Here is a 27,046-nt window from a genome sequence, read left to right on the forward strand (position 1 = left end):
CCTGGAGAAGGGAACAGCTACCCACTCCAGCATTCTGGCCTGGAGAATTCCATGGACTGTATAGTCCATGGGTTCGCAGAGTCGGACAGGACTGAGTGACTTTGAGTTTCTCTTGATAGAGCATTGTTTCTTTCATATAATCAGTTGAAACCTGTTTACTGTTGACTGCCACAGAATTGAGGTACCTGCTGTAGAAGAGGAGGATTTTGGCAGTCATGTACCACTTTTTCACAGATCACAGTACGCATCACACATATGCCCCTAACCACACTTCTCTGTCCTGCCCCTCTCCCTCTCAGAGAGTCTCAGATCAACAGTGTGAAGTTAAACTCCTGCTTCAGGGCCTAGGCTAAGACTGATAAGCTTCCTTGTTTTCCCTGCCAGTGAGTGGATTTTCTGCCACCTTTTTGTAATGATATCCCAGCTTTCTGGGGGTGGCCCTCAGTTCCAGCTCTCTCAGCCTCTTTGGGCTGAGGCCTCTTTTCCTATCTCTCCGTGGCAGTAAACGCACATGTTTACTGTGTGTTTTGATTATTGAGAATGGCAACTTCCCCTCTCTCCTTTTCTGATTGGTTCACATTTGATATACTAGTATTTCTTTCTTTCTTTCTTTTTTTGCTCTTTGGTGTTTTCCTTTTTGTCTTGAAGCTCAGCTGTTCATTTAAAAAGCTACTAGATTTTCACCAGCACTTCTATCCATTTTGTAGCAGAAGGTTTTTCAAGTTGTTTCGTCCACTATATTGATCCCTTAATAACATTCTTGTCACATCTGCACATTTTATCTTTCCTTTCTCAACGTGAATATTGGTAATTTTTCTCTCTACTTTCTCTTAGGCCATCCTTCCTTGAGTCCCTTCTACAGCCAGAGTCTTTAAGGTTGGATTGGCTGCTTTTGGCTGTGTCCCATGATGCTCCCCCAAGCACCAGCACTATGGATGATGAAGGAAACCCCAGGTATAAAGGAGTCATTTCTAAGCTTGGCTGCTTCTTTGGAATGGAGCTAGTTTATTCACATAGAGCATTCAGGGCTTGCTTTAGGAACAGCTGTGGAAGAGAGTTACCCAAGTCATGTTAGTAATCAGACTGAGTGTACTGCCTAGTAGTTCTGAACATTTGTTTTGAATCACAGAGCCTTTGAGAATCTGATGATTCCTGTCAGAAAAATACACATTCATGGAGAATTTTGCACGAATTGAACTTGGCCTCTGAAACTTTTCCATGGACCAACATTAAGAACTTGGTGATTAAACTTGTGTTAGAGGGAAAAGTGTGTGTGTATTGTTTGTGTGTTTTCTTCCTAGAAATTTGCCAAGGGATTTCTAGACAATACGTAATCTAGGAATTTTTTTTCTTTCTTAAATTGTGAAAGTAAGATAACACCTTTATAGGAGACTTGGAAAATACAGAACAAAGTTACATATAGTTCCACTGTATGTTACAATTATTTTTTAGTTGGAGTTTCAATATCAAACTTGGAATAATTAATAGAATGAATAGAAAAGTCAGAAGGATTTAGTAGACCTGAAAAGCACTATGAACCAATTCAACATAGTTAAGATTCATACAATTTTCACACAACAGCAGGGTATAAATTCTGTTCAGATTCTGAAAGATTATAAACCAGGAGACACTGGAACATATCCAGGGACATAAAACAAGGTGGAAAAATTTCATGGTCTAAAGGTATTGAAATCATAGAGTCTGTTCTCTTACCACTGTGAAATTATGTTAGAAAGCAGTATCAAAAGATACTTGAAAATAACCCGTGTATTTTCAAGTGCAATGTTACATTTATGGAGAGAGATTTTTGATTCAGCCATTGAAAGCCTTAATAAAGTTAAAAGACAGAAAAGACATAGATGGTGGTTACAGAGGAGAAGCATTTAATGAGAAATTAATATAAAAATGAGAAATTAATATCAAGGATACTTTAAAAGCCCCATGTATTTGGAAATTAAATGTCCACTTTGGAATGATGGGTGTAGCTAAGAATCTGTAACAAGGAAAATTAAAAAAACATTTGTAACAGAACAAAAATGAAAAGAGAATTTATCAGAATTTGTTGCATGCAGCTGAAGCTGTTCAGTGCAACCAAATACAATATAGAGTCTTGAATAAGGTATTTAAAAAACCCAGAATTCATAAAAAAATACATATTGATGCTTGTAATATATCAAATATGTTCCTTATGTTTTTTTCCTAAAGAAACTTTTTAAAAGTTCCCAAAATGCCTGTCTTACATGCCTAGAAAAAAGGTCTGAAGATATAAAATGGCTATCTGTGAATGATAGAATTTTGAATTTTCTTTTGATTTTTAAAATATATAATTAAAAAAAGTAAACAGGTATTTGTCATAGGAAAGACAGTGATTTTAATGTTTCGAAAGTCAAGTAGAAATGTTTGAAAAATATAATGATGGAAAAAATATAATTAAACTCTATTCTTACCTATTAGCTGACAAATAAGCATTTTTGTAGAGTTTATTTCCTATCTAATTTACTGATATTTTTTCAATTCTTAGGCCTCATTCCCACTTGTTTTCTTGGGGTTATAGTCAGCTCATCCTTCATCTGATTAAACTTCCTGCAGATTTTACAACAAAAGAGAAAATGACTGACATCTGTAGATCTCATGGGTAAGTGAGAACTTTCCTAGAAGCTGAAGTTAAGGTTAGAGTCGTTTTAGTTAATAACTTTGTAGTTAAGGGACTGAAGGTATATGCTTTGTCTTTTTTTTTTTTTGGCTAAAGTGCTTTTTGGTTTTAAGTGCTAATAAAGGTCTTTTTTTGTTTTAAATTGTGAGCATATTTTATTTTGTGTGTACATGAGACTGGTCCTTGCCTGTCCCTCTCTCCCCCTTCTGCTTAGTTGGTCACTCCAGCTCTCAGGTATAGTTAGTTAAGTACCAGGCTGTGTGATACAAGTTGTAATTGATACAGTTTCTGGGAAGGGAGAGATCAGAACAGGCTCAGTAGAACTTCTGGTGAAGGACTTCACCAGAGGAGGTAAGACATGGAGGTAAGCCCTAAGAATGGGGAGGGTCTGTATTTAAAAATGAGCCACGTAGAGGGCAGGTCAGGTGAGACAAACAGCAAGATCAAGGCCATGAAAACTGACATGGCTTTTTATCTGCATCACATATTAGTCAGTTATTTATAGCCCAAAGGTGTTATCTCATGTTATCTTTGGCATCCCCAGGATTACAGTCTTCTGGAGACAGGGACCTTCATCTTCCTTTTCCCTGGGTGCATAGTTCATAAAGTAGTAGGCACTTGATGCATATTTGTTCATTGGTAATGAGGGGTGCTTCCCAGAGGTGAAAGCGTCTGCCTGCAATGCAGGAGACCTGGGTTCGATCCCTGGGTCGGGAAGATCCCCTGGAGAAGGAAATGGCAACCCACTCCAGTGTTCTTGCCTGGAGAATCCCATGGATGGAGGAGCCTTGGGGGCTACAGTCCCCGGGGTTTCAAAGAGTCGGACATGACTTCACTTTCACTAATGAGAGGTGAGACTGGCCAGGTGGTGGGTCATGAGATCATATTAGACCTTGAAAGGTGGTTAAAAGAATTTATGATCAGTGGAGACCCTTTTAAACTTTTTGGTACAAAAATGGCATGACAAATGAAGGCTTTTGGTTCATACGTGAGAAAGATTGGAGACAAGAAATAAAGGCCAGCTAGGAACCTGGTGCAGTAATTCAGGTATGACTGAATTGATTCCAGGGCAACAGAAGGAGCATGGCCGGTGGGACATGTCAAAGGAACACACAGTGGGAGCTGTAGGTACTGGTATAGGAAGTGAGGAAGGGGAGAGTCAAGGAGAGCTGCCAAAGTTTGCATGTTTGCGTAAGAAATATGCTCGTTTTGTGTTAAACCTTAAAGTTTATAAAGTACATAAGCTTAAAAAAGTCTGATAGTTGGGGCTTGGCCTTGAGTGCATGCTTAGTTGCGTCTGACTCTTTGTGACCCCATGGACCAGGCTCCTCTGTCTATGGGATTTCCCAGGCAATAATACTGGAATGGGTTGCCATTTTCTCCCCTGGGGGTTCTTCCCAACCCAGGGATTAAACACAAGTCTCCTGCATTGCAGGCAGATTCTTTACTGTCTGAGCCACCAGGGAATTAGTATTTATCACTAACTTTAATTTTTGTTTTTTCATAAGTGCTCTAGTTTCTGAGGGAATGAAAGTATTCTAAAAATATTTTATCACACTGTCCAATATGGTAGTCACTAGTCACATGTGGCCATTAAGTCCTTGAAATACGTATCGGTCAACTGAAGAACTGGCTTTTAAATTTTATTTAATTTAAATGTAAATAGGGACTTCCCTGTGGCAGTCCAGTGGATGAGACTCTATGCTTCCAAGGTGCAGGGAACGTGGGAACTAGTTGGGAAATTAAGATCCCACATGCTTCATGGCACAGCCAAAAATAAATCAATGTAAATAGCCACATGTGGCTAATATTACTGTGTTGGACAGCACAATGCCATATAAATTCACTGTCTTTTATTCTTCTCACCAACTTTGGTCTCTTTAAAGTTTCTGGCCTGGATATCTTATTCTCTGTTTGGAGCTGGAGAGAAGAAGAGAGGCCTTCACCAACATTGTGTATCTGAATGATATGAGCCTGATGGAAGGGGATAATGGTATGTAAATTCCAATTGGTTACTCTTGGTTATAGTATTTTAGAAGTCACTACAGACTTTCCGGTAAAGAAATGTGGTAAACATTTCAGTGATCATATTCTTTATTCTAGCTACTTGTCAAATTCGTGGAGTTTTTTTGATCCTTGCTATTTGGTATATTGTGAAATCGTAACCAGAAATAAACTGCAGGCAACTTTTCTGTTTCATGAGTGCCTAATGTGTGAGGCATTCTGCTAGATGCTTTTCCATCTAGTTTAAATGAAATAACAAACCTGTGGGATAGTTACTGTTACTTCTATTTTACAGAAAGTGTAATTGAGGCTCAGAAAAAGGACAGTTAGTTTCCCCACAGTCATACAACTGGTTACTGCTGGAACTGATGTTCAGGCCAGGTCCAACCATCTCTAAAGCTTGTGCTCAGGTTTTTTTCTCTGCATCATGTTGCCTTTTTACACAGCCCAAAGTTAGAGATCATTAAGATGAATTAGAGTAGCAGTCAGATTTTCCTAAGCCTTTACAAGTATTTAGGTACGTTTTTTTTTTTTTTAATTTTAATTTTCATCAATTCAGTACAGATAAAATGACAGGAGGCCAGGATTTTGACACATTGAAGTCTGAGAGTTTATCCTACACTCAGAGAGGTGGTCTTGGTCTGATTTGTAGAGTTGCTTTATTCATCTCAATGCAGAGGTACCCACAGCATGACATCAGGATCCTTCATGTAGCAACGTGACCTACTGGCTTTTTCGTTTCAGCGCTGTTGGTATAGAAGAAGGAAAGTTAGAACCAAGCAAAGAAACCAGGTGACTGGCAAGGGTTAGCTTCAGATGTCACAACTATAGCAATAATAACTGAAAATATCACCTAAAATTCTTCCTACCCAGATAAAAGTACTCTTAATGTTTTGTTAATATAATAATAATAATAGCTGTTCTCACCCTTAGTATATTAAATGAGGGTCTTTTCTTGACATTTCTCTCTCCTAACTCATTTTATCACTTTAAAGCTTGTTGATCTTACTGCCCAATATATATCTCATAAGTTTTTCCAATTAAAACTTTTTTATTGAGGTAACATTGGTTTATCACATTATATAAGTTTTATGTGTACAACGCTTTTCACTTTTTTGTAGTCTATGGAGTGGCCACTGCTAAAGATTTACTTTCCATCCGTCATCAGGTTTATTCCATTTACCCCCTGACCCTGCCCTGGCTCCACCCCCTCCAGTGCCCACTGCTCTGGGCTCTGCAGCTGCATGTTTGGTTTTGTTTGGTTTGTTCATTTATTTGTTTGTGTGTGTGTGTGTGTATTCCACCTATGAGTGAAATCCTGTAGTCTTTGACTTATTTCACTTAGCATAATAGCCTCAAGGTCCACCTATGTTCCGCCAATGGCAAGATTCCTTCTTTTTTTTAATGGCTGAGAAGTATTCCATCGTCTGTGTGTGAATCACGTCTTCTTTATCCATTCATCTATTGAGGGGCACTTAGGTTGATTCCACATCTTGGCTATTGTAAATAGTGCTGCAGTGAGCACAGGGGTGCATGTATCTTTTCCAGTTTCCATATTCTTTGGATAAATATTATAAGTGGGATTGCTGGATCAGATGGTAGTTCTGTTTTCAGGTTTTTTGAGAGACCTTCCTGTTTTTGACAGTGGCTGTGTCAGTTTACATTCCCAACAGTATACAGAGTTCCTTTTTCTCTGCATCCTTGCCAATATTTGCTATTCGTAGACTTCTTGATGATAGCTATTATGTATGAAGTGGTATCGCATATGGTTTTGATTTGCATTTCTCTAGTAATCAGTGATGTGTAACATCTTTTCACATGCTTTTCACGTGTATGTCATCTTTGGGGAAATGTTTATTTAGCACCTTTGGCCAATTTTTCATCTGGTTGTGTATTTTTGCTTATTAACCCCTTACCATTTTAAATACCTTCTCCCATTTGGTAGATCATCTTTTCATTTTATGGATGGTTTCTTCTGCTGTGCAGAAGCTTTTTAGTTTGATGTAGTCCTGTTTGCTTATTTTTGCTAGTTTCCCTTGCCTGAGGAGACCTATCTAGAAAGATATTGCTAAGACTGATGTCAAAGAGAGCTCTGTCTTTGTTTTCTTCTAGTTTAATGGTTTTGAGTCTATTTAAGTCTTTAATCCATTTGGAGTTGGTACTTGTGTATGGTGTGAGGTAGTGGTCTACTTTTTTTGTGCCTCATGCAAAAAAAAGTCCCCAACAGTGTCCCCAGCACCATTTATTTAAGACACTACCCTTTCTCCGTTGGATGTGCCTTGTTCCTTTGTTTTATATTAATTGTCCATACATGTATGGGTTTATTTCTGGACTCTCAGTTGTATTCCATTGATCTATGTATCTGTTTTTCTGCCACTACCATGCTATTTTAATTACTATGGTTTTGTAATATAGTTTGAAATCAAGGCGTGTGATATCTCCAGCTTTGTTCTTTTCATTCAGGATTGTTTTGGCTATTTGGGGTCTTTCATGGTTACATATAAATCTTAGAATATTTTGTCTTATTTCTGTGAAAAACTGTTTCTGGGATTTCAGTAAGAATTGCATTGAATCTATAGCATGCTTTGGGAATATGGACATTTTAACAGTATTAATTCTTTCAGTCCCTGAGCAGGCAGTATCTTTCCATTTATTTGTGCCTCCTTCAGTTTCTTTCAACTTTGTCTTATAGTTTTTAGTGTACAGGTTTTTCACCTCCTTGGTTAAGTCAGTTCAGTTCAGTTGCTCAGTCGTGTCTGACTCTTTGCGACCCCATGAATCGCAGCACGCCAGGCCTCCCTGTCTATCACCATCTCCCGGAGTTCACTCAGACTCACGTCCATCGAGTCAATGATGCCATCTAGCCATCTCATCCTCGGTCGTTCCCTTCTCTTCCTGCCCCCAATCCTTCCCAGCATCAGAGTCTTTTCCAATGAGTCAACTCTTCGCATGAGGTGGCCAAAGTACTGGACTTTCAGCTTTAGCATCATTCCTTCCAAAGAAATCCCAGGGCTGATCTCCTTCAGAATGGACTGGTTGGATGGATCTCCTTGCAGTGCAAGGGACTCTCAAGAGTCTTCTCCAACACCACAGTTCAAAAGCATCAATTCTGCGGCGCTCAGCCTTCTTCATAGTCCAGCTCTCACATCCATACATGACCACAGGAAAAACCATAGCCTTGACTAGATGGACCTTAGTTGGCAAAGTAATATCTCTGCTTTTGAATATACTATCTAGGTTGGTCATAACTTTTCTTCCAAGGAGTAAGCGTCTTTTAATTTCATGGCTGCAGTCACCATCTGCAGTGATTTTTTGAGCCCCCAAAAATAAAGTCTGACACTTTCCACTGTTTCCCCATCTATTTCCCATGAAGTGATGGGACCAGATGCCATGATCTTCGTTTTCTGAATGTTGAGCTTTAGGCCAACTTTTTCACTCTCCACTTTCACTTTCATCAAGAGGCTTTTTAGTTCGTCTTCACTTTCTGCCATAAGGGTGGTGTCATCTGCATATCTGAGGTTATTGGTGTTTCTCCTGGCAGTCTTGATTCCAGCTTGTGTTTCTTCCAGTCCAGCGTTTCTCATGATGTACACTGCATATAAGTTAAATAAGCAGGGTGACAATATATAGCCTTGACGTACTCCTTTTCCTATTTGGAACCAGTCTGTTGTTCCATGTCCAGTTCTAACTATTGCTTCCTGACCTGCATACAGATTTCTCAAGAGGCAGGTCAGGTGGTCTGGTATTCCCATCTCTCTCAGAATTTTCCACAGTTTATTGTGATCCACACAGTCAAAGGCTTTGGCATAGTCAATAAAGCAGAAATAGATGTTTTTCTGGAACTCTCTTGCTTTTTCCATGATCCAGCGGATGTTGGCAATTTGATCTCTGGTTCCTCTGCCTTTTCTAAAACCAGCTTGAACATCAGGAAGTTCACGGTTCACGTATTGCTGAAGTCTGGCTTGGAGAACTTTGAGCATTGCTTTACTAGCATGTGAGATGAGTGCAATTGTGTGGTAGTTTGAGCATTCTTTGGCATTGGCTTTCTTTGGAATTGGAATGAAAACTGACCTTTTCTGGTCCTGTGGCCATTGCTGAGTTTTCCAAATTTGCTGGCATATTGAGTGCAGCACTTTCACAGCATCATCTTTCAGGATTTGAAACAGCTCAACTGGAATTCCATCACCTCCACTAGCTTTGTTCGTAGCGATGCTTTCCGAGGCCCACTTGACTTCACGTTCCAGGATGTCTGGCTGTGATTAGTGATCACACCTTCATGATTATCTGGGTCGTGAAGATCTTTTTTGTACAGTTCTTCTGTGTATTCTTGCCACCTCTTCTTAATACCTTCTGCTTCTGTTAGGTCCATACCATTTCTGTCCTTTATCGAGCCCATCTTTGCATGAAATGTTCCCTTGGTATCTCTAATTTTCTTGAAGAGATCTCTAGTCTTTCCCATTCTGTTGTTTTCCTCTATTTCTTTGCATTGATCACTGAAGAAGGCTTTCTTATCTCTTCTTGCTATTCTTTGGAACTTCGCATTCAGATGCTTATATCTTTCCTTTTCTCCTTTGCTTTTCACCTCTCTTCTTTTCACAGCTATTTGTAAGGCCTCCCCAGACAGCCATTTTGCTTTTTTGCATTTCTTTTCCATGGGGATGGTCTTGGTCCCTGTCTCCTGTACAGTGTCACGAACCTCATTCCATAGTTCATCAGGCACTCTGTCTATCAGATGTAGGCCCTTAAATCTATTACTCACTTCCACTGTATAATCATAAGGGATTTGATTTAGGTCATACCTGAATGGTCTAGCAGTTTTCCCTACTTTCTTCAAGTTGAGTCTGAATTTGGCAATAAGGAGTTCATGATCTGAGCCACAGTCAGCTCCTGGTCTTGTTTTTGTTGACTGTATAGAGCTTCTCCATCTTTGGCTGCAAAGAATATAATCAATCTGATTTTGGTGTTGAGCATCTGGTGATGTCCATGTGTAGAGTCTTCTCTTGTGTTGTTGGAAGAGGGTGTTTGCTATGACCAGTGCATTTTCTTGGCAAAACTCTATTAGTCTTTGCCCTGCTTCATTCTGCATTCCGAGGCCAAATTTGCCTGTTATTCCAGGTGTTTCTTGACTTCCTACTTTTGCATTCCAGTCCCCTATAATGAAAAGGACATCTTTTTTGGGTGTTAGTTCTAGAAGGTCTTGTAGGTCTTCATAAAACCGTTCAACTTCAGCTTCTTCAGCATTACTGGTTGGGGCATAGACTTGGATAACTGTGATATTGAATGGTTTGCCTTGGATATGAACAGAGATCACTCTGTCGTTTTTGAGATTGCATCCAAGTACTGCATTTCGGACTCTCTTGTTGACCATGATGGCTACTCCATTTCTTCTGAGGGATTCCTGCCTGCAGTAGTAGATATAATGGTCATCTGAGTTAAATTCACCCATTCCAGTCCATTTTAGTTCGCTGATTCCTAGAATGTCGACGTTCACTCTTGCCGTCTCTTGGTTAAGCCTATTTATAAATATTTTATTCTTTTTGTTTTCATTGTAAATTGAGTTGTTTTCTTAATTTCTTTTTCTGCTAGCTCATTGTTAGTGTATAGAAATGCAACAGATTTTTAAAAATAATTTTATTTAGCTACTTAGTAGTAGCTCTGCTAGGTCTTCATTGCTGCATGGGTTTCTCTTTGTGGGTTTCTCTTGTGGAGCACAGGCTCTAAGTTCCCAGGCTTCAGTAGTTGACAGCATGTGGGCTCAGTAGTTGCATCTCCCGGACTCTGGAGCACAGTACAGGCTCAGTGGTTGTGGTGCATAGACTTAGTTGCTCTGTGGCATGTGGGATCTTCCTGACCCAGGAATCGAACCCTCAACTCGTTCATTGACAGATGGATTCTTTACCACTGAGCCACCAGGGAAGCCCGTGCAACAGATTTTTTGAATGTTGATTTGTACCCTGCAACTTTATTCATTTTTTATTTCTAATAGTTCTTGTCTTCACGGTTTTCTGTATATAAAATCACGTCATCCACAAATAGTGAGTTTCACTTCTTCCTTTCCAACTTGCATGCCTTTGATTTCTTTTTCTTGCCTGATTGCTCTACCGGAAGACTTCCAGTACTATGCTGAATAAGAATGGTAAGAGTGGGCATCCTTATCTTGTTCCTGATTTTAGAGGACTAGCTTTCAGTTTTTCATCATTGAAAATGGTATTAGTTGTGGATTTGTCATATATGGCCTTTTTATGTTGCGTTATGTTCTTTCTATACCCACTTTATTGAATATTTTAAATCATAAATGGGCATTGAATCTTGTCATATGCTTTTTCTGCATCTATTGAAATGATCTTATGGTTTTCGTCCTTGATTTTGTTAATGTGTTCATGTGAATTGATTTGTGGACACAACCCTCCTTGCATCCCATGACGTGTGTGCCCCTTGCATTGGAAATGGAGAGTCAATCACTGGATCACTGAAGAAGTCCTCCTTTTTTAGAGTTTTAAACTCTTTGTAAAGTATTCCTCTGTTCATTCATTTTTTTCCCCTCTGTTCACTTTTATTCCTGAGTTCATTGAACTGCCTCTCTGTTTTGCTCTTTTTTTGTAGCTCTTGGACTTTCTTCATGAAGGCTGTTTTGAATTCTCTTATCAGTTAGCTCACAATATTCTGTAACTTGAAGTTTGGTTACTGGAAAATTGCCATTGTCCTTTTGTGATAAAGTGTTACTATGGTTCTTCATGATGCTTGATGAAATTGTTCTCTACTGGCAAGTAACCTCTCTGCTTGATTCTAACACAATAGGTTAGAGACTAGAGGCCTTTCCTTTGTTGTCCAGCAGATGGCGCCATAGCACACATTTTGGGTCTCTCTCGCCTCAGCTGCTTCTGTTCATGTTTGAAAGTCCTCACTTGGTGCCCACCACCTCTGACTGCCCCGTGGCCTTCATTATCACTTCTTGTACCTGCGGGGCCATGGATGCCTTACTTCTGCCAGTGTTGCTGGCATAGCCGCCTGGCGCACCTCCTGCTCAGCGTCCCTTGAGTGGCAGGCTCCACTGCTGTTGTGGAGGAGGCGGGAGTAGGAAGGGGTAGCCGTGTCCAGTGTCGTAAGATTCCTGGGCTCTGCGGCTTCGGGGGTGACTGGAGCGTGTGCGGCGCCTCCCCCGCTCCTCCAACCTCTCTGGGGCTGGAGGTCTGGGCGCTGCGGGCCCCGTGTCTATTGTTTCTTGGTTCTGCTGCCTTTCTGTGTTCCTTTTCACCACCTTCAGTCATGCATTTGTGTGGGAAATTCTCCAGTATCTCGGTGTGCTGGACGCAGGCACCTTTGTGGTGTGAATGTTTTACTGGTTGAAACATGAAACATGTAGGATGAATGGGGGAGACAAAGGTAGCTTTTCGCTCCACCATGTTACTGAGGCTCAGAATGGTTCTTTTAAAGAAAAGCTGGGTTATGTGGCTCTCCTCCTTGAAACTCCTTACACTTGACTCGAAGTCTAGATTCTTATGCTGGTCCCTTATGACCTGGCCCTGTCATCTCATTCTCAATCCTCACCGCCACCTTTGATTTCCTTGAAATCACCTAGTTTCTTCCTGTGTCATCTTCCATGTTTTCTTGATCAGAAACGTAAGCTCTTTTGCTCCTCCTTCCCGACACCTTCCCTGCACGTATGTCACATGCATATGGGTCACATGCTCACGTGTGGTAAACTTGTCTCATCTTTCAGCTCTTTGCTTAAATGTCACTCTCATAGAGCCCTCCTCTGATCCTCAAAAATAAAAAAAAAGAAAAAGAAAAAAAACTGTCCAAAACTTGCTAGTCTCTCGGATGGCTCTTTGATTTTTTCCTTTATAGCAAGCACATAGCACAATTTATAAGCGTAGATTTGTTTGCGGGTTTACTAAGTTCTTTCTCCTTTACTAGACCGTGAGCTCCGCAGCAGTGCAGGGCTCATCATGTCTGTTTCACGTTCATATTCAGTGCCTAGCATGGAGTGTGCCCTGGGTTATTACTGCGTGAGCATATGAAAGAATGTAGAGGCTAATTTCATGGCTTCTCCTTGTCTTGAGCTATTTATTCAACAAATATTCAGAAAACAGCTTTGTGTCGGGATGGTGAGATTATGTTCTTTTAATATTTTTATGTTTTGGTATGAGACATTTTTCCGAATGGTTTCTCCTCTATGCAGGCAGAGTGCTCAGAGCCCACGTTGTTTCTGTGTGTTTGAGTAGGTTGGATCCCAGAAACTGTGGAAGAGTGGAAGCTTCTCCTGCATCTGGTGCAGAACGCAAGCACAAAGCCAGCTCCCCAGCAGTCACCAGATGGGAACTTCAGCGATGGGCCTTCCCCTATCACTGTGGAGAATGTGGCCCTTCTGCTGGCTAAGGCCATGGGCCCAGACCAGGCCTGGTCACTGCTCCAGGAATGTGGTTTGACCCTGGAGCTGTCAGAGAGGTTTACCAGAACCTGTGATATCCTGAGAATTGCCGAGAAGAGGCAGAGGTAATTAATGTCTTGTCTGTCCTGCCCTTGTCCTGCCCTGTCCACAAGCACTTGGGGAGTGTAGAATCCCACAGATTTTCAGAGGGGACAGGACTGTATTGATCACATAGTCCCAACCCCTCACAGATGGGGGGACGGAGACTTCTCTGTTGACTTAGGTGATTAAGAGAAGAGGCTAAAGTAATACTTCGTTCATAGTCGTGACCAAGACACTTGTAGGTCAATGTGAATACCCAAATATGATGTATACTCAATTCTTGAGGAATATTATTTGTACCGCATACCTAATACCTGCTGTGCAGGAGACCAGGGTTTGAGCCCTGGGTCGGGAAGATCCCCTGGAGAAGGGAATGGCAATCCACTCCAGTATTCTTGCCTGGAGAATCCCATGAGTGGTGGAGCCTGGCGGGCTACAGTCCTTGGGGTCGCAAAGAGTCGGACATGACTGAGACACACACACACCCACCTAAACATCTAAGTCAGTTTTTTAAAAAAAGATTTTTAGTTTTAAAAATTGTGGTAAAATACAGATAACATGAAATTTACTGTCAACCATTTTTAAGTAGTTGGTTCAGTAGTGTTAATATATTTGTGTCATTGTGCAGTTAATTTCCAGAACTTTTTCATCTTAGAGAACTGAAACTCTGTCCCCACGATTCCCCCTCCTCCCTCTGCCCCCTCCTTGGCAAACACTGTTCTTTCTGTCTGGGACCATAGTGTGTGTCTTTTTGTGGTTGGCTTATTTCACTTAACATAATGTCCTTAACTGTGTTGCAGCATTTGTCAGAGTTTCCTTTTTTCCTGGGACTGAGTAGTATTTCGTTGTGTGTATATAACCACATTTTGTTTATCCGCTCATCTCTTGATAGACACTTGGGTTGCTTCTGCCTCTTGCTATTTTGAGTAATGCTGCTGTGAACATGAGGATACAAATCTCTCTTTGAGACCCTGCTTTCAGTTCTTTTGGATGTATACCCAGGTGTGGAATTGCTGGATCAGATGGTACTTCTGTTTTTAATTTTTTGAGACACTCCTGGACTAGTTTCCATGGATCCCGCACCATTCTGCATTCCCACCAGTGACACACGAGGGTTCCTGTTACTCCACACCCCCAGCAACACTAGTTATTACTATTATTTTTTGATAGTTAGCTATCCTAATGGGCATGAGGTAATACCTCATTATGGTTTTTATTTGCATTTTCCTAGTGATGAGTGGTGTTGAACACCTTTTCATATGCTCATTGGCCATTGAATGTCATCTTTGGAAAAGTACCTGTTCAACTTTTTTGTCCATTTTTAAATTGCATTATTTGTTTTTTGTTGTATGAGTTATTTACATATTGTGGATATTAACCTCTGAGATATATGATTTGCAAATATTTTCTCTTATTGTATAGGACAAGGTGTTATATTCATAGGATGCTTTTTCACTCTGTTAGTTTTGTCTTTTGATGCACAGAGTGTCAGCTTTTTGAATCCTTTACTTCTGAAAAGAATGAAAAATGACAACTAAATTTGCTTGTTTCTTTTCTTTGGGATTTCAGAGCCTTGATACAAAGCATGCTCGAGAAATGTGATCGGTTTCTCTGGTCCCAGCAGGCCTAGTGAAGAAGACGCAGCAGGGCGTCACGACATGTTGAGAAAGACTGAGCTGTGCTCCCGAGCCTCCTGAACACACTTGTTCTTGAAGGAAAGGTCCCACTGGGGATCCCAGCACCTTGTTGGGAGCACCTTCATCCCTGTCTGTTACCTCTGCATTTGTGGCTCAATTTGTGACCTCAGTGTTTTTCCACCAAAGTTGGATTTTGAAAGGAATCAGTCCTTGTTTGCCAAAACAAAATGCTCTGGAAGGAAGCAGAATGTGAATATCCCCAGCTGTGCAGCCCTTATGCTGGACAATAGAATTATTGGTTCCTTGTTGGTGGACTAGGGTAATTCTTTTCCTGTCATGACTGCTATGCAGGGAGCAAAAGTTTCTCAACCTGGTCATATGAAGATATACAATGTAGTTGATAGAAATTGAATTCCTTTCTTATCTTTTCTGGGATACTTAAGAAATTACCAAAGTAAGACCTGGTAGAATGTAATTAACACATAAAATAAGTGAAACACTGAAGATTCAAATTAAATGTAAAAATGAAAATTAATATTTAAATTGAGCTAATTTAGAATATATTTTTTTCTAGTGCTTGATATTTTCTAGTTGAACCTATATAAAACTAATTCATTACTAGAGCTGTTTTACTCCAGTCTTTCCTAAATAAAGTAGCCCAAAAGAATCATGCACTTTTAAAATTTGTTTTAAATGATACAGGCAGGCTGAGTATTGATAAAGACTATAGTAAGTGCTTGTATTATTTAAGCCAAGTACTAGATTACCATTTTCAGGCTTCTGTGTACTTAACATAGCATGTTTTATTAATAATAAATGTAAAATCTGATTTAAAATGTTACTTGATTTGAATGTAAATGTTGTATACATTGAATGATTTACTTCTTTTTTTTTCATTTATAACATAGCCAGAGAACTAGAGACACAAATTGCTGTCTGACAGTTTAGAGAGTTAGTTCCTTCCTAACTGGTAGGAAATCCTAACAGTTTTGGTCGCCGGTACGTGGCAGGGTGCGTGTGTTGTGTGTTTCCCCACATCAAGGGATTCTCCAGTACCAGCTGAGTGTCCTTTTCACTCATCAGAAAGTCAATCCAGAGATGGCGTTGAATTCTGCAGGTTAAGGGCTCGTTTCCACAAAACTGCCAGCCCCTAAGATGCCAGTCACAAGTCCAGGTTGTACACTGTACAAGTGTCCCTCTTTTTATTGCACTTTGTTTTGTTGTTCTTCGCAGACACTGTTCTTTTTTAAACAAATGGGAGATTTGTGGCAGCCTTGCATTGAGTAAGTCCATCAGTACAGTTTTCCAACAGCATTTCCTCACTTTGTGTCTCTGTCACATTTTTGTGATTCTTTCAAAATACAGAGTTTTTCACTATTACTTGTCATGGTGATCTTTGTCAGTAATCTTCATCATTACTGCTGTAAATGTTTTGTGGCGTTACTGCACCCACGTAAGGCAGTGAACTTAATCGAGAAATGTGTGTTCTGACTGTTTCAACTGATTATTCCCCATCTCTTTCCCTTTCTTCAGGCCTTCCCATTGCCTGACACACAGTAATAGGCCAATTAATAACCTTATAGTGGCCTCTTCAGTATTCAAGTGAAAGGAAGAACTAATTACACATCTCTCACTTTAAATCAAAAGGTAGAAATGATTAAGCTAAGTGAGGAAGGCATGTTGAAAGCTGGAGTAGGCTGAAAGCTAGGCCTGTTGCATCAAACAGCCAAATTGTGAATGTGAAGGAAAAAGCATGCGATAGAAATTAAAAATGCTACTCTGAGGACTAGAAGAAAGGGAAAAAAGTGAAACAGCCTTGTTGCTGATACGGAGAAAGTTTTAATAGTCTACATAGACGCTCAGACGAACCAGAGCGTTCTCTTTAGCCAGAGCGTAATCCACAGCAAGCCTGAGAGAGATGGGGAAGCTGCAGAAGTAATGTTTGAAGCTGGCAGAGGTTGGTCCATGAAGGCTAAGGAGAGAAGTTGTCTTCATAACTTTTGTGTAAGATGAAGCAGCAAGTGTTGATGTAGAAGCTACAGCAAGTTGTCCAGAAGATCTGAGATCATTAATAAAGGTTGCTACACTAAATAACAGATTTTCAGTGTTGATGGAACAGCATTTGAAAAGAATGCCGCCCAGTACTTTTCATCTAGCTAGAGAGGCAAAGTCAATGCCTGGTTTCAAAGTTTCAAAGGGCAGGCTTACTCTCCTGTTAGGGGCTAATGCAGATAGTGACTGAATTGAAGCCAGTGCTTATTTACATCCTGGGGCCTTAAGAGTTAGGCTAAGTCTACTCTGCCTGTGTTCTGTAAGTGGAACCACAAAACCTGGATGAGAGCACATGTATTCACAACATGGTTTAATGAATATTTTAAGCTCACTGTTGAGACCTACTGCTCAGAAAAAAAGATTCTTTTCAAGGTGTTACTGGTCACTGACAATGTACTTCATTGCCCAAGATAAAGATACAAAAGACTAACGTTTCTATGCCTGCTAACATTCATTCTGCAGTCCATGGATGAAGGAATAATTTCAACTTTGAAATATTTCTTAAATACATTTTATAAGATTATAGCTGCCATATATTATGATTCCTTTGATGGATCTGGGCAAAGTAAACTGAAAACCTTCTGGAAAGAATTCACCATTTTAGATGCCATTAAGAACATTCATGATTCATGGGAAGAGGTCAACATACTAACATTAATAGGTATTTGGAAGAAGTTGGTTCCAACCCTCATAGGTGACTTTGAGGGGTTCAAGATTTCAGTGGAGGAAGTAATTGCACATGTGGTGCAAAGAGCAAGAAAACTAGAATTAAAGGTGGACCCTGAAGATACGACTGAATTGCTATAATCACATGATAAAACTTTTAATGGATAAGAGAGTATCTTCTTTTGGATGAGCAAAGAAAGTGATTTCTTGAGATGGAATCTACTCCTGGTTAAGATGCTGGGAAAATTGTTGAAATGACAACAAAAGAATTATATAAACTTCATTGACAAAGCAGTGGCAGGGTTGAGAGAAAATTGACTAATTTTGAAAGAACTCTTACTATGGGTAAAATACTCTAAAGTATTGCATGCTACAGAGAGGTCATTTGTGAAAGGAGAAGGAAGAGTCAATGACGTGGCAGACTCCAGTGTTGTCTTATTTTAAGAAATCACCACAGTGACCCCCAGCTTTAGGAAACACCACCTTGATCAGTGAGCTACCATCATGGAGGCAAGACCCTCTCCTAGGAAAAAAATTACAACTTGCTGAAGGCTCAGATAATGGTTAGCACTTTTTTTTAGCAATAAAGTATTCTTAAATTAAGGCTTATACACTGATTTTTAAGACAGTGTTATTGCATGCTTAATAGACTCATAGAATGTAAACATAACTTTTATATGCACTGGAAAACTAAAAATTCATGTGACTCGCTTTATTGCTGTGGTCTGGGGACTGAACCCACTGTATTGCCTATGTGTGCCTGTGTTTCTGTTCAATTGGCTATAAACCAGAGATTCCCACAATCCACTCCTTGGGTTCAGTTTGCTAGAGCGGCTTGCAGATCTCGGAGACACATTTTACTTACTTAGATTTATCAGTTTATTATAAAATCCTATAACTCAGGAAGAGCTGGATGGAGGGGATGGTATGGGCAAGGGGCAAGGAATTTCCATGCCCTCTCCCAGTGCCACTGCAGATGGATGGCTACATGTTCACCAAGCAGAGCAAAAGCAAAGTTGCTCAGTCGTGTCCAACTCTTTGTGACCCTGTGGACTATAGCCCACCAGGCTCCTCCGTCCATGGGATTCTCCAGGCAAGAATACTGGAGTGGGTTGCCATTTTCTTCTCCAGGAGATCACAACCCAGGGATTGAACCCAGGTCTCCCGCATTGCGGGCAGATGCTTTTAACCTCTGAGCCACCAGGGAACCCTAGATAAAGCGGCAGCAGTCTTGGGTTACAGGCTGGAGGTTGAGTTCAGTGACCAATGGCCAGTGTCAGGGCTGGGAGTTCCAGCCCTCTAATCACGTGGTTGGCTGCACTGTCAGCCAGCCCCCATCCTTAGGTGTGGTCGAAAGTCACCTTAAAGTCGCTTAGTAGTGTCTGACTCCTTGTGACCCCACTGACTGTAGCCTACCGGGCTCTTCCATCCATGGGATTTTCCAGGCAAGGGTACTGGAGTGGGGTACCATTTCCTTCTCCAGAGGATCTTTCTGACCCAGGGATCGAACCTAGGTGTCCTGCATTATTGGCATATGGTTTACCGTCTGAGCCACCAGGGAAGTCACCTTATTAACATCAAAAAGATACCTATCACTTTGGAAATTCCAAGGGTTTTAGGAACTCTGTGCCCAGGAAAGGGGATGAAGACCAAATATAATAGATTTCTTATCAGTTCAGTTAAGTCACTGAGTCCTGTCTGACTCTTTGAGACCCCATGGACTGCAGCAAGCCAGGCCTCCCTGTCCATTACCAACTGAATGGTATTCTTGCTTGTTTTCCTTGGAAAATAAATTCAGGTGAAATTTTTTTCCTTTAATGCTAGAAAATTCTCTGTACCCTTTTGATAAATGAGGATAGATGTAACGTGCCCTAGAAAGATGTGTCATAAAAGATTGCACAATTGTGCCAGTTCAAGCAGTTTCCTCCTGGGATTTCCTCTAGACCATCTTTTGCATGGTCACTGTGTAATGACAAAATCTGACAGTAACAGGAGGCCTTTCACCCTTTATGTTAGTACAGACTTACATGTCAAGTAACCCAATACAGCCATGATCAGTTCAGCTGGCAAAAATCCCATTCAGTTAAACATTTATATTTGAACAGTCTACTTGGATATTAGGCAGTGTTTACAAGTGCAACTTGTAATCTTTCACTTGCCCCGTGCTTGTCTCACTTTTACTCCTGCACCCAGGTCTGACTGGTGTTTTAACAGGGCTTCAGGGTTAGCATAGTGGCTGCTAGCCTGACTTTGTCCATTGTGGAGGGAAAAAAAAGCTCAATGTGACAGCTGTGAGTTGTTTTATTTGAGGCAAAATGAGAACTATTGAGAGAACTCAAAGGGCCTGGACCCCATCTTAGGCCTGTTCATGCTGATCATGCTCGGCCACCTCTCCAAAGGACTCTGTTATGCCCAAGTTGCAAAATCTCCCAATGACCACTAGGGAGCAGATATCCGATGCAAAAGCAAGAGAGTTTTTATTACCAAGCTCGAGCTGGGGCTCCCACCGTTACTGACGCAGCGCGGCTATAGGGAGGAGCCCCAGGTTTTGGGTTACATTGCTTATGTAGGGAGTGTTCATGAAAAAAAGGATTTCTAGGTAGGGGGACGTCTGATTGGTCACTTTCTTTCGAAGGGTTGTGTGTTGGTTTCTGATTGGTCCCTGTTACCTAGGTAGACCACAAGTTCCTGAACGTTAAGTCAGGAGATTCTGGTCTGGGGTCCGATTGGCTCCTGGCTGGTGGGGTGAGGTCAGGGGATTTCCAAAGGCTCTTTTCCGGGAACCTTACAAAATGGAGTTTTTCTGTTAACAAAATGGAGTAGCTTAGGTTCTTCATGAACTCTGTGTTTAGTGCCTATGGAAACGACAACAGAAGGATAAGAGCCCCCCTGGACAGGCCATAAATTTTTCTGTACCTACCAATAAGCCGGAGGAGTGTAACCTCAGGCTTATTGATTATTGGCCAATTGTTTAACTGTTTGAGCACACAACACGTGAATGATGGGGTTATTGGGATTGTATTTACCCTTTGTTTATGGAAGATTCAAGGAATTTGGAGTGGTGGGTTCAGACACATGGGGTATAAAAGATTTTCACAAATGCCGGTCGGGGTCGTTGGCTAAGAGGAGACTCTTCCTTGGGCCCTCTGGTGTAATAAACTGCACTTCACTATCTGCATTGTCCTGAGTGAGTTTGTTTCCCAGAACGTGTGGCTACAACACTATAATCTGGGAGATGGCATTTCAGATAGCTCTAAGAAACTTCCAAAGAGGTAGGGGTGAGGAGTGTTACAAATGACTTTAGAGAAGGAGGGTGCTTGCAGCCAAGCACGCATTTTGGCAGAACCTTGCTACTGGTCAGGAGGAACAGATGTCACCATTAATGATTTTAGTGCTCTTCTAGAGGAGAGGCAAGGACTGAGCTCTTAAAGTCTTCTGAAAATAGCTATCTGAAGACTTGTTCCGTTTTTCCCAGATCACTGGAGTGTTTCATTCTTGATCTCCACCCTGAATTCCTTTTGGAGCATGTTGAAGGTCAGCAGTTCATGATTTAATCCTTGTAGAAGCAATTGACAAGTGCCAATTTGTAGCTGTTTCTGAGGCAGACTGGCTTTGAGTGTCTGCTCTTTATCTGATTGGCCTCAGGTAAGTTGCTTTGTTTCTGCAGGTTTCAGTTCCCACATCTGTGAAATGGGGTTAACAGTAGCCCTGCCTTAGGTAGCAGAGGATTAAATGAGATAATAAGTGTAAAGCAAAACTACCCACAAAATGCAGAACGTAGTGCCTGTGTCTCAGTAATAAATACTAACTCTTATTTGAAATATTTGGAATAGCATTTTACCCAGTAACGATCAGACCTATGTAATTGGTTGTCATGAATGGATGAGAACAGGAAGCCCCAAGTTGAAATAATTTCCTTGTCTGCATTTAATTTGTCACTGCCCTGATCAAGCCTCAAAATCTTGTTCCCTTGTGTTTTCCCCCTTCCTCAACCCTGACTTTCAGTTACTAGATAAATTCCCTCAATTCAACATTGGTGATTGTTTCCAACAGTTGCTTATTTTTCTATTCTCTATTGCCCACGTTGTTACCTCTTCAGTCAGTTCAGTTCAGTTCAGTTCAGTCGCTCAGTCGTGTCCAACTCTTTGTGACCCCATGAATCGCAGCACGCCAGGCCTCCCTGTCCATCACCAACTCCTGGAGTTCACTCAGACTCACGTCCATCGAGTCAGTGATGCCATCCAGCCATCTCATCCTCTGTCGTCCCCTTCTCCTCCTGCCCCCAATCCCTCCCAGCATCAGAGTCCTTTCCAATGAGTCAACTCTTCGCATGAGGTGGCCAAAGTACTGGAATTTCAGCTTTAGCATCATTCCTTCCAAAGAAATCCCAGGGCTGATCTCCTTGAGAATGGATTGGTTGGATCTCCTTTCAGTCCGAGGGACTCTCAAGAGTCTTCTCCAACTGAGACAATTACATCAGTCTTTAGGGAACTTCCTTCACTTCTGTTAAAAAACAAAATTGAACAGTGAATTTAAAGGTTAATTGCTTTATTCAATGACATGATCAGGCAGCATCCCATCTAATAACTAGAAGAGTGCTCTGAATGGGTATATGAAGGGGAGGGCTTTTATAGAAAGAAGGGTGAGACAAGGGAGTTATTAGGAAAAGAAAAGAAAGAATTATTTGTAGGTCAGGTTATCTTTTTGTGGAAAAGGGACCATTAAGAGTTATCATGCATATTACCTCTTGGGGGTAGAGGTGGTGAGATGGGATGAAAGGAGAAGGCCCACTCGCAGATTACCTCTGACCACAAAATTCCACTGGTTAAGATTACATTTCTGGGGAGGGTTGAAATTGCAAGTTGGTTGATTATTACAGTCTCGGTTCCGTGGGCTTTAGCGCCAGGGGCACCATCTTGGTCCTGTGGTTTTCTCTAATGCTTCTAAACACTGCCTTGCCCCCTACCACCATGCGGTCCCAGCACATCACAATGGAACCAACCTTCAGTATCACTCAGGTGATTCACAGACTTGCCACACATTAGAATCATCGCGGGTCTTGTTACAAACACAAATGTGGGAATCCTGCCCCAGGCCTGGACTTGTAGACCTAAGGACTTAACCTCCTTCAACTCTAAGGACTCAACCTCCTTCAACTCGTCTCCTATCCCCACATTGTTAAGGTTATCCTAGTTGGTAGATAAACCTCGGCCCCTCAGAGTGATTCGTTCTTTGGGTCTCATGGGAAGTTCATTGGAGACTCTCTGTCAGAATCCTTATCCTTTGAGGCATAGCCTTCCACCCCTTCCCAATTGGAAACTTTCATAGCTCCCACCTGCTTTCCAAATCCCAATCCCAAATCCTTGAGCTTGGTATTTAAAACTGATGAAAAAAATTATTTTAAGGCAGGACAAGAAAAAAATTTAACATAAAATTTTCTCTGCCTTTTGAACTACTAACCTCTCCCCTGTAGTGTACACTGTGTGTTACATTAACTAGATTCCCTTAAGAGACAAAGGAATGCCGGCTTGCCAAAAAAGAAAAAAGTAATTTCCTCCTGGCACCAGCAAGGTAACTCCTTAGGAGTCAAGCTTTCCTTCCTTGATCCTGTAAGGAGTCACAATGACCCATTATTCACTTTGTTGGACTATGTCAACTGTCAGTGTGTCAACTGACAGTATGTCAACTGTCACTTTGATGTATAACTCTTTGTTTTAAAACCATATAAATGCTTTGATCTCTAACGGGTGGAACAATCTTTAGGGCTTTTAAAAAAATTATTTATTTTTGGCCACATCCCAAAGCTTACTGGACCTTAGTTCCTGACCAGGGTTCGAACCTGTGCCCTCAGTGGTGAAAGGGCAGAGTCCTAACCACCGAACCACCAGGGAATTACCCTCAGAACTTTCTGAAAGACTGTTTCCTGAGTTATAATCTTCATGTTGGCTCAAATAAAATTCTCTTTCTTGTTAAAAAAACTTTTGTTTCATGTGGACCATTTTAAAAAACAACACTTTATTGAATTTCTTACAATATTGCTTCTGTTTTGTGTTTGGGTTTTTTGACTGCAAGGCATGAGGAATCTTAGCTCCCTGACCAGGGATTGAACCCATACTCCTGCATTAGAAGGTGAAGTCTTAACCACTGGTCCACCAGGGGAGTCCCCCTCTCTCTTTCTTAGACTGAGTATTGATTAAAAGTTGTTGACCAGGCCCTCCATGACTTGTTCCCAGATTCTTGTTCTCAGTTTCACAGCCCAAGTTTGTCTCTCATCCTGGGCACTGTTCACGGACACACTCTGCACTTGCCCTCTGGTCGTGCCCCTGCTCATCCCTGACCTGCCCTTTGCCCCAGGGCCCATCTGCTGAAATTCCACCAGGGTTCTGTCCCTTCTGGTTCCACATGGCAAGTTTTTTTTTTCTTTAATTGTAAAATGCAGATAATATAAAATTTATCATCTTAACTGTTTTGTGGCTCAACAAGGGACTGAAATTGCCCCTTTTGTCAGGAACAGTAACTTTAGGGTAAAATTTAGAGCAAACCCCAGTTTTTCTCACCCTTTCATTTGAAAGAAATCTGGATACCATGAAACTTCCTGAGGAACAGTACAGAATTACAACACAACGCTGCTGTACAGAGATGACTAGCCTGGAGTTTCCAGTCAACTTTGGTCCAGTGGATCAAACACAAACCGCAAGAGAGGCTGGAAAATTCCTGCTCGGTATTTCTTCCCCGAGGACTCAGAAAATACTGCCACTGCTGTGTCCTAAATACAGAGAATATTTTCCTGGACTGGGGTTTTCCCAGCATGCCCAGGTAATAATACATTATTCCAGATGGACTACTCTGAATCTGTCTGAATATTCAAGATGACATATACTAGTGATCTAGGCATGATTTTATCTGATACTAATAGGCAAAGCCTGGGTTTCATGGCTTTATATCAGTGTTTTGAATTCCTCGGCTTTTCCTAGTTAAACCACCCATCTTTGTGGCATAACGCTGTGCACCCATGCAGAGCCCCATGCCTAGCACAGCCCTGTGCCTGGTTTAATGCCCCGCTTTCATCATCTTGGAATTTTTAAGAATTTCTGAACATGTTTATTTGGGACTGGTACCACACATTATGTAACTGGTCCTGCCTGCTGTGGTAGATCTGAGATACAGCTTGAGATTTTGCATTTCTGGCTGAATCCCAGGTGAAGACCGTTTTACAGCTTGTTCTGTTCTCAGTTAATTTAGGCTTAAATTAACTTTCTCTGGAGAAAGAACTTTCTGTGAGGGGTGCCTAGGGACTTGACTCCAAATGGATCAAACACAAGCTCAGGCTCTCTGGTTCCTCTCTTCCAGGGATACCGGGTGATGATTGGAATAGCTTTTATTATTGTTTTAGTTGAGATATCATTAGCATATAGCATGACATTAGTTTCAGGTGTACAGTGCAATGATTTGATACTTGTATATATGTGCAATGATCATCAAGATAAGTCTAGTTACCACCCATCACCATACACAATGACAATTTTTTTGTGTGTGATGACAACTTTGACGTACTTACATGTGGAATCTAAAAAATAAAATAAACCTGAGTATAACAAAAAAAAAAGAGACTCACAGTTAAAGAGAACAAATGAGTGATTACCAGTAGGGAGAGAGAAGGGAGGAAAGGGCATGATAGCGGTAGAGGATTGAGAGGTACAAACTACTCTGTAGGAAATAAGCTACAAGGATGCACAGGAAATATAGCCAGTATTTTATAATGACTATAAATGCTGAATACTTTTTTAAAATTGTGAATCTCTGTGTTGGACATCTGAAACTTATGAAATATTGTACATCAATTATACCTCAATTTAAAAATATAAAAAGAAAATATCCATTCACCCCTGTGTTAACTGTAGCATATTTACAACAGCCAAGATATGGACAGCATCTAAAGCACCTTAAAGTCCATCAGTGAGTGAATGGATAAAGATGATGTGGAATAATGGAAATACATTTTGTAATGTATTACCCTAAAAAAAATTCTCTTTTTACTAGTTAGTTAAAAAAATTAATTATTTCATTCATTCACTTGTTCAATAAGCATTGAAGTCCTATTACATGCCAGATACCTTGCTTAGTGCTAGATGTTTAAAGTCAAATGAGACAGAAATTGTTACAATCTAGGGTTGAAGACAGACCAAGAAAACCATCAAAACACCCCCCCAAAACCAAATAACAGAGAAAGTAAACCAATAAATGAATAAAATCATCTCATATATTGATGTGAAAGTGAAAGTGAAGTTGCTCAGTCATGTCCAATTCTTTGCGACCCCATGAACTGTAGCCCACCAGGCTCCTCCATCCATGGAATTTTCTAGGCAAGAGTACTGGAGTGGGTTGCCATTTAGGACAGAAGTAATAGCCATGGTAGGCCACCCAGAGTAGTCAGAGAAGGCCATCTTGAAGAGGAGTTTCAAGTGAGAGGCACAGGAAATACGGAAGCAGCATGGGTGGGAAGCATGTTCTGGGCAAAGGCAATACCACATACCTAAAGATTAGAGTTTGACTCATTGGTGGGACTGAGGGAAGACCAATGTGGCTGTAGAGCAGAGAGCTGGGAGGGTGTGGCATGAGATGAGACCAGAACATGACCAGGGACCAGAGCTGCTAAACAGTTTTAAGTAGAAGGGACAAATGTTCAGGTTATGGTTTGCGACTATCAGTCTGGGTGCTGGAGAAACAGGCCTCTTTTGCCTGTGACCGTCCCAGTTTATTCCTGTCATCCTGGCAGAATTATTACTAATGCCCCTTTCCGTTCTGGAAAGTGACTTGGATTAGATGATAAGTTATTCAGCCAACTTAAGCAGAAGGGGAAACCATGAAGATGGGGAGACTAGTCAGACAGCGGCTGCAGGAACCCAGGTGAGAAATGGTGCTGGAGGTGCACATGAGAGCAGACTGATGGATTACAGATGAAATCTGGAAATAGAATCACAGGGCTTGCTAGTGGATCGGATGTGGCGTAAAGGGAAGGGAAGCATCAAGCATATATTTCAGTTTCTGGGCTGAGTAACAGAGGGAACAGTGATGTCATCTGCTGAAATGGAGGGGCCTGTGGGTGAAAAGTTCTGGAGGCAGATGAGAGTTCCCTTTGGGACATGCTGAGTGTGAGATCTCTGGAAGCCATCCAAGCAGAGGTGTCTAGAGGTCAGTCGGATATTCAAGCACGGAGCTGGGAAACCAGGTTTCTGAGTTGGGGGGGAGGGTTATTTTCAGAACCATCAGTGGATAGGTGCTATTTCCTGCACTTGGAGAAAATTCAGAGACATAAAAGGTGAGAATCCTGGGGTGGGAAGGTGTGGGAGGTGGCAGGGAGGTTAAAGAGGGAGGGGACACATGTATACCTGTGGCTGACTCATGTTGATGTATGGCAGAGGCAATTTTCCTTCAATTAAATAAGTTTAGGGGGGAAAAAAAGGGAGAAAAAAAAACCTTAAAAAAAGTGAGAACCCAGAACCAAGTCTGAGGGACCGTTAGAGTTTAGGGAGATGAAAAGACCCAGCTAAGGGGATAAAG

At 41.2% G+C, this 27,046-nt stretch overlaps 1 protein-coding gene across 7 annotated transcripts in view; it reads left to right on the plus strand.

Annotated features, from left to right (window-relative positions):
- HPS5 (HPS5 biogenesis of lysosomal organelles complex 2 subunit 2) overlaps nt 1-16,147 on the plus strand; it is a 47,145-nt gene extending 30,998 nt beyond the window's left edge. For 6 of the 7 annotated variants that reach the window (XM_040255705.1, XM_040255700.1, XM_040255701.1 and 3 more), the window contains 5 exons: nt 835-954; nt 2,522-2,635; nt 4,540-4,646; nt 12,883-13,153; nt 14,700-16,147. In XM_040255705.1, the coding sequence (XP_040111639.1) occupies nt 835-954; nt 2,522-2,635; nt 4,540-4,646; nt 12,883-13,153; nt 14,700-14,760 (673 nt within the window). In that variant the 3' untranslated portion in view covers nt 14,761-16,147. The remainder of the gene's footprint in view (nt 1-834; nt 955-2,521; nt 2,636-4,539; nt 4,647-12,882; nt 13,154-14,699) is intronic. The other variant, XM_040255706.1, reaches the window with a different exon arrangement.
- The last annotated feature ends 10,899 nt before the right edge of the window (nt 16,148-27,046 follow it).

The sequence above is a fragment of the Oryx dammah genome, unplaced genomic scaffold, assembly GCF_014754425.2.
Source record: "Oryx dammah isolate SB20612 unplaced genomic scaffold, SCBI_Odam_1.1 HiC_scaffold_15, whole genome shotgun sequence".
NCBI classification, from domain to species: Eukaryota; Metazoa; Chordata; class Mammalia; order Artiodactyla; family Bovidae; genus Oryx; species Oryx dammah.